Raw genomic sequence first — 9,907 nt, 5'->3', positions numbered from 1 at the left:
CCTTTGCTCCCAGTACATAGTCCCCAAACCGGGCCCAGACATCGTCAAAATATTTATTAAAACCAAAGCAGAGGGAACAGAGCTGTTAGGAAGGCAAATCAAAGTGCAGATTGGAGGGTGGGGCAGAGCAAGAAGTGGGGTGGAAGGGGCACTTCAAATGCCACAGGAGGGGCCCCTGTGGTCTGGGCTGGGGGGGAGGCCCTTCACCCCACCCCTCCCGCCCACCCTGTCAGTGAAGGTCCCCCACTCACCTCTCCCATCTCACATCCATCCTGGGGGCAGCTGGGGCCCTGCAGTGACCCCGTGGGAAGAGACCACCCCCTCGATCCACCCATGGCTGTCAGTCAGTCAGTCTGTCTCCCTCCCTCACTTTCCCAATAAATAAACCATTCAGGCCTCAGCTCCTTCAGAGTGGGGCAAAGAATAGCTCAGGGACCCCTGCCCTCGCTCAGGGGTAAGGGAGTTGCGGCATCAGCCCCGCATCCCTCCTACCCTTTGCTGATGCCCCAAGCTTGCCAAAAAGGCCTTGATAAATAAATAACGCTCCATTAAAGCTTCGATCAGAAAAACCTTTAAGACGACAGAAGTGCTCTCGCGGTCCTGCAAACGAGCAGGCCAAGGCCTCGCCACCCGGCCTGGTCAGCACGCAGGATTCTGGGGGCAGGTGGCCACCCTGGGCCTCGCGGGGCCCCTGGAGCAAGGAGACCAAAAGTGCAGTTAGAGCCCCCGCCATGCGCACACATGGGCTCATGCACACACACGTGGACACACTGGGGCGTGTTTTCAGTGCACACACAGATGTGTTCACCTTCATTCCCCGGTACATGCACACACACATGCTCACACACCACTCACCCCGTGTACACACGTGTCGGGTGTTGGGTGCATGCACATACACACCACAAACAGAATCCTTCCCTTCCTGGCTTGCTCAGCCTCCTGGCAGTAGCCAGACTCCAGAGCTAGAAGCGTCTGGAGGTAGGGGAGAGGGGTATAAATTAAACGTTTCCAATTGGACTAGGAGGACGGCCAGGGGCAGGGGGCTCCAGGGCTACAGAGACAGGGTGGGCATCCCAGGAGGCCCTGGTCCCCCTAAGCCCCGTCAGAAATCCAGGGGAGTGAGGTCCCCAAAGTCACAGTCGAAGAGGTCTCTGATGCCCTCGCCCTCCTCAAGGCCGAAGTGGTAGTCGAGGGCCTCGTGCGGGGGGGACAGGCTGATGAACTCCTCGGGGAGGAGGCCGGCGAAGTCCTCCCGCACGTGCTCCAGGAGCGAGTCAGCCGCCACCAGTGGGGACAGGCGGTCCTCTTCCATGGGGGCCCGCAGGCTGCCCATCCGGGAAAGCAGAGGTTCTGGGGAGACGGGGGAGCATCACAGGCCGGGGACACCCCGGCGGGGAGGGCAGAGGGGCTGTCACACCTGCCCACCCACCCGGGAGAGGGGGGCCCCCGCCCCGCCCTGCCTACCCACCCTTCACCCACCTTGCTCCAGGCTTAGCAGGGACTGACTGGGATCCGTGGCAGGGGATGAGGGGGGAGATGATGGTGGTGGTGGCACTGTGGTGGCAGGGTCAGCTGCCCTGTCCTCCTCCCCAGAAGCTGCACCCTGGGACGGGGTCTTCCCGGGGCTGATCCCGCCCGCACTCTCCTCAGGGCACAGGAAAACATCGATGGGGCCTTGTTTGCTCTTAAGGGAGATCTGAAAGGTCTGGGTAAAGGTAGCAGCAGAGTAAACTGAGGCTCAGCTAACTACCAGCCCAGCCCAGCCTGTCCTGTTCCAGTCTAGACTCCCACGTCTCACCTCTGAGGAGTCCACGGCTTGAAGCTGGGTCTCGGGAGGGGCCTTGATCACCATAACCATCTGTTCTGCAGGGTCCGCAATGCTACGAAGGTCCTGGCAGGTCACGTAGGCCAGGGTTGGTGGAGTCAAGGACCACATGACCTTTGGCCTTTGGGGGCCACCCACCCAGACAGCTCATAAGGCAGAGCCCATACCCGCTGAGTCACTCCTGTCCTCTGCATCTCCCACTCCAGGGCCTGGCACATAGCTGGCACTCAATCCTGTCTCATGCCCCTGAGCCTCAGTTCCCACATCTGTACGAGACCACTCTCTACCCATCAGATCTTAAGGTAATAATGGCTGCCTGCAATAATTTCATATAAATTACACAAATACAGGCTTGGTACTGAGAATTTACTCTAACCCATGACCTTGGTGTCAATTAGTAGTTATCTCCAAAATGTATAAACGTAATTTGGGTATTCACTTAAAAAAAAAAAGCTTATTTTAAAATAAAGTTTCTATTTTTGTAAATAAAAGACAAAAACTTATATCTCTAACCTTGAAGTTACAACCAGGGACCGAATCACTGTCTTGAATAAATGTTTGTTATTGGTACCCTAGCTTTTCTTGTTTCATTCTGTGCAGCTTTGGAATAGGATTATTTTCCCCTTTTACAGATGAAGCTGAGACTCAGAGAGTAACTTGTCCAGTGTCACACAGTGACTAAATGCTGCACCAGGACTGGTATCGAAAGCCAGAACCCTCTCCTGAATCCAGGGCCCAGGGTAGCCTCTCTATTCCCACTTGGATGGGGCCACGGTCACCCTCCAGGCAGTTCAAGGATATCGCTGGCTGTCAGCATCCTCGGAAAGCAGACGCAGCTGCGTGGTGCACATGTGGATCAGGTGGTCCAGCTGCCGCTCGCTTTCCTGCAGTTGCTGGAGGTCCTGGGTCAATCCTTCAAGCCGCCCACCGATCCCCACTGCTGCATGGCTGCCTCTGCCGGGAGGCAAAGGGAGGGTTGGCAGCTCCCGGCCCCTCTTCCCAGGAGGCGTGACCCTCAGCAGAACAGTCTGCTGCTGCCTCTGTTCTGTAAGACCCAGGCGAGCCCTTGCTCCTCTTGGTCTGGCTCCTCAGCTGGGAAACAGCAGAGGGCTGAAGCTGGGCTCCAAGGCAGACTGGCCGGGTTCAACGTCGGGCCTGAATGTCTGTGAACACCCATGTGTCCCTCATAGGGGGCTGGATAAGTGAATGAGGGCAGACATGCCGTGGAATACTATGCAGTTGTGTAAACGGACAAGACTGCATTAGATGTAGACATGGAAGCATTTCTAAGACATATTAAGTGAAAAGAAAAAAAATGATGCAGAGTGGAATATCTACCGAAAACTGAGAACACAAATGTGTCAGAGAGGGGAGTAGGATGACCGGGGAAAGAGGCGAAAAGGGAAAAATAAAATAAGAATTAACAAGAATAAAACAGCTGTGCTAAACACTCTCATCAACGGCAACAGAAGCCAGAACCGCGGTCACCTGGGGGTATGAGGCGTGGACTGTCTGGGAGGGGCACAAGGGAACTTTCTGGGGTGCTGGAAATGTTCCTTATTCTTATCGGGATGGTGGTCACCCAGGTGAAGAAATATGTAAAGTTGCACTGAGCTACATAGGTAAGATCTGTGTTCTTGCCTGCATCTATCACCTCAGGGAAGCCAACTTTCCTCTCTAAACCTCGGTTTGCCCAGCAGTAAGATGGTGATCCAGGCAGCCACAGTGGGTATCGCTATCAGCTCCTCCGGGCTGGCCTGGCCCCGGGCCTCCACCCACCCTCCTGTTTGGCTGGTACCTACAGCCACTGGATGTGGTTCTTGGACTTCTTGGCGATGAGCTGGATGCCCTCAAGGACGTTGGTGATGTCATAGATGCGCCGTTTCTGCACCTTCAGCACCTCAGCTGCCCAGTTCAGGTCGACGACACCATCGGCCGAGCGGCTCAGCAACTCCAGGAAGCGCTTGGTAGTCAGATTCAGCGATGTTTCATAGCGTGACTTCTCCCCTGGGGACTTCACACCTGGGGGCCAGGCAGGGTAGGGTCCCTCAGCACCACCCCCACCCCCCAGCCCCAGCCAGGCTCTGGGGGATGGGGCTGGGGGGCAGATGGCTCCTTCCCCTTGGTGAGGCCAAGCAGGGAGGCCCTGTGGCAGCCTGCCAACCACAGTATTCCTCTTCCAGCTGGGGAACTCCCCACCCCCCAGGGCTTGGGGAAGCCATGCCAGGCGGCCACTCCAGCTGCCCCTTGGGGCTCCCAGAGGCCTGGCTCAGGCCCAGGCCTAACAGACCAGAGCTTAGTCTGCAAGCATGTTTGTCTGCCCACACCCCCCCAACCTGGGTCCAACCAGGAGGTCTGCCCTAGCCCAAGCTCGGGGGGTACCTTTTCCTGGGTGGCGGCCTCTGCCCCGAGCTGGCCCACTGCTCTCGGCCAGGTACTGATGGTCAGTTTCCAAGTCCAGCCTCCGCTTCACCTACGGCAAAAACAACGGGAGGATGCCCAGTAACCAGGAGAGTGGGGCCACAAGAGACCTGGCTGAGGGCCTGGTGCTCCCAAGCCGCCCCCTGCCTCAGTCTCTCTCCCAGGATGCCCAAGTGTGTGAGTGAGGGGGAGGTCCCAGGGGACACAATCCTACCCCATAGGACAGAACACTCAACTGGAAGGCAGAAGTCCAAGCCTCAGTTCCACCACCACCTTCTTGGGGGCATGTGGTAGTTTGCAAATGTTTTGATACTCCTCCTTTCAAAAGATGGAGCCTAATTCTCCTCCCCTTAAATATGGGCCAGATCCGGTAACTTGTTTTGAATGAACAGAATATGGGGGATGTGTGTCACTTCTGAGACTGGATCGTACAGGCACTGGAGCTTCCTCCTTGCTCTCTTTATTGGATCATTCACTCTCGGTGGGAGCCAGCTGTCATGTCATGCAGGCACTCAAGCAGCCCTAAGGACAGGCCCAAGTGGCAAGGAACTGAAGTCTCCCCCCCAACAGCAACACAGGTAAGCTCAGAAGCAAATCCTCCAACCCTACTCATGCCTTCCAACGACTGCAGCCGGGCCAACATTTTGCCAGCAAGCTCAGAAGAGGCCCTGAGCCAGAAGCACCCAGCTGAGTAGCCCCTGAATTCCTCACCCCCAGAAACTGTGTGATAATAAATGTTTGTTGTTTTAAGCCACTAGGAAACAGGTCCTCTGAGTAAGTCACTGCCTCTCTCTGGTTTCTGACTGTCTGTGAATATGGCAGCACAGTAATGGCCCCATTTTACAGATGAAACAACTGAAACCCAGAGAAGCTCACGGTCACACAGGCAGGAGTGGCAGAGCCAGATGCCCTCTGATTTAGTTACACCACTCGAGGATGGAGATTGCCCTGGAGGTCTCACAGGCATCTCCACTGCATCCTGATGTACCCTCCCCTCCCCTACCCACAGGGTTTCCTGAGCTAGAACCTGGTTCAGCCCCACCTGCTGCCCTCATCACAACTAGCTGCCAAGAAATCCTGTCACCACAGCCACCAGCACCTCCCACCTGGACCAGCTGTCTTCCCATCGGTCTCCCTGCCTCCATCTGTCCCCCTCCACCTTAGTATCCTCATCTGCCACCAATTCTCCACAAGAACTTCTGCTGAGACATCTTTCTTCACAAACCTGTGTCTCCAAGCCTTAGCTCATGCTGGTCCCCTCCCTGGTTTGCCCTTGCCTCCCTCCCTCCTAATTCGCACCAACGCTTCCCCCTCTGTGGGCAGGCACCTTACCCATAACCTAAGCCTTTCCAATCCCACAAGAGAAACTGAGGCTCTTCTCCCTCAGAACTGCCTCAAACCCAACCTTTCCCCACATGGTCTCTTGCTACAAATTTCTGCAGATGCGTTTGTCTCACCCAGAAGCCAGGGAGCCCCTCAGAGGCGGGCACTGGGTCTGAATAGTCTCTGTACACAGGGTCTGGGCATCAACAAACGTTTGCTGGATGAACCACCCCACATGCTGACACTCTCTCTCACGCACACACTCATGGATTCCCTCAGGGATCCGCGGCTAGAAGAGCTAACACGCGCTGAGTGCTTCCTGTGTACCGAGCACCACTAGGTAACTGCTTTACCTGTGTGCGATCATCAAACCCTCCAACCATCTCGCAGCAGGTGCTCTGAGGACTTCCACTTCCTGAGGAGCCTGCACCTCGGAGAGGTCACATAGTGAGAGGTGGAGTCAGGATCTAAACCTTGGTGGGCTGGGCAGAAGCTAGTCCGGAAGCCAGGCTCCCTAAAGCCGAACCAGAATGTACCCCCTCTCCAGCCTTGCCCCTAGGGCCTGAACCCTAGTATGCTCCAGCCAACCGCACCCCTTGCCTCCTTCCTGCTCCCCATAGGGGTGCCCACCCTGAAGGCAGATCAATGCCACACTCTAAAACAAGGGCTCAAGCAGATGGATGCCCATTTCTGCTGCTGCTCTCTAGAGATGCAGGCACAGGGACCCAAAAGGCAGGGGTGAAGACAAACAAAACACTGGTGAAAAAATCTGGATGACTCAAACACCTACCCATGGGAGGGGACACAAAAACTGGTTCATCCAGCCTCTGGAATACCACGCTGCTGTCAAGATGGACTGAGGCAGGCTGATACAGAAGCCTCCCAAAGACATATTGACAGCTCATGAAACCATTTTCTCTGGTTCAGTTTCTATGACTACAGAATCCATTTCAGGGGTGACCTCTGTATGGGAGGGAGGAACATGAGGGCCATGTTGCCTTATCTCTAAAGTGCGGATGATGTGCTGCTGGAACACGGACATAAAGGAAAAACGTCAATTTCTAAAACTTTAGAAAAAGAAAGTTGTCATAACCACCTTAAAAACAAAAGCAGGCTCAGGAGGAGAAAAAAGGAAAAATGGATGGGGCTGGGATCTTGTCCCCCTCAACTTTCTAGCCTTTTAACTCTTTTTCTATAGTAAATGTGTATTATATTTAGTTTGTTTTTTAACAGCCATGACAACAGGGTAGAAGTGGACAGGAAGGGCCAGGAGGAATGGCTGAATTGCAGAGACTTGTATGCGGGAGGTACTCAATGAATGCTCACTCGTACAGAAGCTGAGCCTGTCACTTGTTTCAAGGACTGCCCCAAACAAATGCTAGAGCAGGGGGTCAGTGGAGGCCACAGCTCAGATGGCCAGTGGCTACCCACAGGTACAATGTTAGGGGGTGTCGGATGGCAAAAGCTGGGCCTATGTTTCTGGACTTCAGCTCCAAGACCGCACCAGCCCTCACCCCTGCCCACGGCAGAAAACACCTACTGGCCCTTAAGTACTGTGAGGGCAGAGGCTCCTTACTTGCCTGTGCCTAGAACCTCATAGGTGCTCACTAACAACTGTTGAATGAATGGAATGCTCAGGCCCAATGAGGCTGCCCCTGACACCACTGGGGGTGGAGGAGAGGGCATACGTCCTCAGCCCAGTCCCTGGCTGTCCCTCTGAGCCTGAAGCTCAGTTCCCCAAGGGCAGGACCCACAGCCCTGGGCCTGCTAGGTACCTGTCAATCATCTAAACTGGAGGCTACTTGTCCAGGCTCCAAGCCGGTACCCACAGGGACAGGTTGCTGGGGTACAGGAGACGAGCCAGGTGGCCCACCCCTGGTACAACTTCCCTCCGTCTCACTCATTAGGAGGAAGGGACCCTGGGCTTCCTTCAACCTCTATTAGCATCTCCAGTATGCAAGGCATCCCAGCAGTTAACCACTCAGGAAATCTGGATTGGTCCCAGCACTCACTAGCTGACTTACTAGGGAATGTTCTAACATCTCTATGCCTCAGCTTCCCTATCTGTAAAAGGGGAAGGTTGTTGAAAGGGTTAAATGAGTTAATTGGGTAAAGTGCTTGGCACAGCGCCTAATACACAATACAGTCTCAAAACAATGGTGCCTGCTATTGTTATTATTAGCATCTCGGTGATTCCGGAAGGAAGGCCACACTGGGCAAGGGGCCAAGGGGGTTGGGGGAACCTTGCCGGGATGCCTCAGGGACCAGCTGCCACCCAGGCCATGAGCAGTTGGGCGGCTTCCACCACCTTGCCCTGGGCCCTGCCTCCTCCCACAACTTGCTCCAAGCCCTATGCGGAGACCCCATCCTGCCCATCCATGCCTCACCTTCACCCACAGGTTGTGCCAGTCAAACTGGTCTCCACACCCTGTCCTGGAGCCCACAGGGCCAAGCTCCAGGGCTCCACTCCCTTCTCCGCCTGTAATTCAGCCGCTTCTTTTGGGCCCCCTAGTCTGAACTGTCTTGAGCCTCTTGCTGCTCAGGGAGCACTTTATCAAGGCATCTCCCTGGGGCATTTACTCTCTCCTGGCACCGGGGGCCTCCTCTCCAGCTCCCAGAGGCCCAACCCACCCAGTACTTCCACTGGGGCCCAGGGGTCTGCCTGCCTGATTAATGAGGTTCCATGGCAACCAGGGTCTGGGAGGGTGGAGGATGGCAGATGGAAGGACAGGCAAAGGGAGGGGATCAGCAGCTGGCCCAGCCACCCCGCCCCTGCAGAGAAGGCCTCCCAGCCAGGCAGCCTGTCCCCAGAGGCCCGGAGGGCCAGGCCTGCACCTGGCAGTCCCAGCATCGAGACAGGAAGGAGGGTCTTCTCAGCGGCTCTTCCACGGTCTGGACCCAGGACGCCCCCCTTGACCTCCCTAAGCAGCCATGCCCACCACCCAGCCACACATTCTGGTCTGAAGCCAGCAGGCTTCAGTTCAAATCTCACTTGCAGCCTTGTGACCAGGGGGCAAGTCACTTCCCCTCTCTGGACACAGTTCAGATGGGCACAGTGACAACACCGAGCTCACAGCATGGATGTGAGTTTTAGCTGCCTTGAAGTCTGCCAGAGACCTGGCATGCGGTCAGCGATAGCTGAATACACGTGGGGCAATTATTATCACTGAGTCTGACCCTTGAGCGTCTCTGGCTAGGAAGCTGAGGCCCAGAGCACAGAGCAGCAAACAAGGACTGGCCCGAGGTCACCCTGCAGCCCGGGGCGGGGCCCGGAGGACCAACCCAGGCTCGGCACCGCCCAGCCCGGGCGCGTCAGCCCACCCTCCCCCGTCCCAGCTGCCGCCGGGCCAAACACCGCGCCCCGCCAGGGTCTGCGCGGGGGTCCAGGTAGCGCAGTCGGCCCAGTGTCCCTGGTGTCCGTACCGGCGGGCGGCCGAGCGCGGGGCGCGGCGCGCTGGGTGTGGGCCGGGGCGCCTGCGGCGTGGCGAAGAGCAGCAGGTCGGGGTCGCGGGGCCCGGCGGCGGGCGCGGCGGGGCCGGCGGGGGCCGGCGGGGCGCTGGCGTCCTGCGCCGTGGAGATGATGACGATCTGCGAGGAGTCGAGCAGTCGCAGCGCGCCGGCCCCGAGGAGGGCCTCCAGCGCCGGCGCGCAAGGGCCGCCCGTGGGGGCCCCGGCCACGGCCATGGCGCTCACGGCCCGCGCGGCCCGGGTGGCAGTCGGCGGCGGCGGCGCGGGCCCATGGCGGCAGGCCGAGGCGAGGACTCGATCCCGCTCCGGATCCCGCTCCGCCCCCGGCAGCCGCTGCCTGCAAAGTCCCGGCCACTTTTACGCGCCAAATCCTTTTTGCCGCGAAAGAGCCACGAGCCGCCGAGCGCTGCCACCATTGGCTGTCCGGACTGTGACGCAGGCGACGGCGACGGCGCCTATTGGCTGCAGCGCGCCGGACCTGCGGCGGAGGGCGGGACGGGGCGGCGGCGCGAGGCGGTCCGGCCAATCGCAGGACGGGGCGCGCGCAGGCTTTGTCGGGGCGGTGCCAGGCGCGTTCGCACTCCCCGCCCCCAGAGGGGATGACCCCTGTCCGAGGAGGGGGGCAGCCAAGCGCTCCCCGACGTACCCCATCCTGCTGATGCCTCTAAGTGGAGATAGAATGTCCGTTCTGCATATGTCACCGTCAGCTGACCCCACGTGACCCCCAGAACCCCCCACCTGTGGCCCCAACACACTCAGGTCAGATCTCTAGAAACTGCCCCTCCTCTTTTCTGGGTTCTCACCTCCAAAACCCCAGCCATATCTCCCTTCCTCAACTTGGCCCACCAATGCCATTCACTTTAAAATTCT

At 57.6% G+C, this 9,907-nt stretch overlaps 1 protein-coding gene across 1 annotated transcript; it reads right to left on the bottom strand.

The window, feature by feature from the left end:
* Positions 1 to 39: 39 nt before the first annotated feature.
* E2F1 (E2F transcription factor 1) lies at positions 40 to 9,584 on the bottom strand. The gene is made up of 7 exons (XM_032605245.1): positions 8,993 to 9,584; positions 4,208 to 4,298; positions 3,628 to 3,847; positions 2,627 to 2,779; positions 1,799 to 1,913; positions 1,480 to 1,705; positions 40 to 1,350 (listed from the first exon to the last, which is right to left on the bottom strand). The coding sequence occupies exons 1-7, from the start codon at positions 9,251 to 9,253 to the stop codon at positions 1,103 to 1,105; spliced, it is 1,314 nt and encodes a 437-aa protein (XP_032461136.1). The 5' UTR covers positions 9,254 to 9,584; the 3' UTR covers positions 40 to 1,102.
* Positions 9,585 to 9,907: the final 323 nt, after the last annotated feature.

The sequence above is a fragment of the Phocoena sinus genome, chromosome 15, assembly GCF_008692025.1.
Source record: "Phocoena sinus isolate mPhoSin1 chromosome 15, mPhoSin1.pri, whole genome shotgun sequence".
Classification (NCBI taxonomy): domain Eukaryota; kingdom Metazoa; phylum Chordata; class Mammalia; order Artiodactyla; family Phocoenidae; genus Phocoena; species Phocoena sinus.
Note: the sequence above shows the minus strand (reverse complement) of the source record. Positions and strands in the feature narration are given on the sequence as shown.

Excerpts from the sequence above, each read along its gene's own strand:
- E2F1 (XM_032605245.1), bottom strand. The coding sequence starts at position 9,253 with ATGGCCGTGGCCGGGGCCCCCACGGGCGGCCCTTGCGCGCCGGCGCTG. Across the intron at positions 1,914-2,626 it reads GAGGATGCTGACAGCCAGCG|CCTGGCCTACGTGACCTGCC; the intron begins ATATCCTTGAAC and ends GACTCCACCAAC. Across the intron at positions 1,706-1,798 it reads AAGCCGTGGACTCCTCAGAG|ACCTTTCAGATCTCCCTTAA; the intron begins GTGAGACGTGGG and ends ACCTTTACCCAG.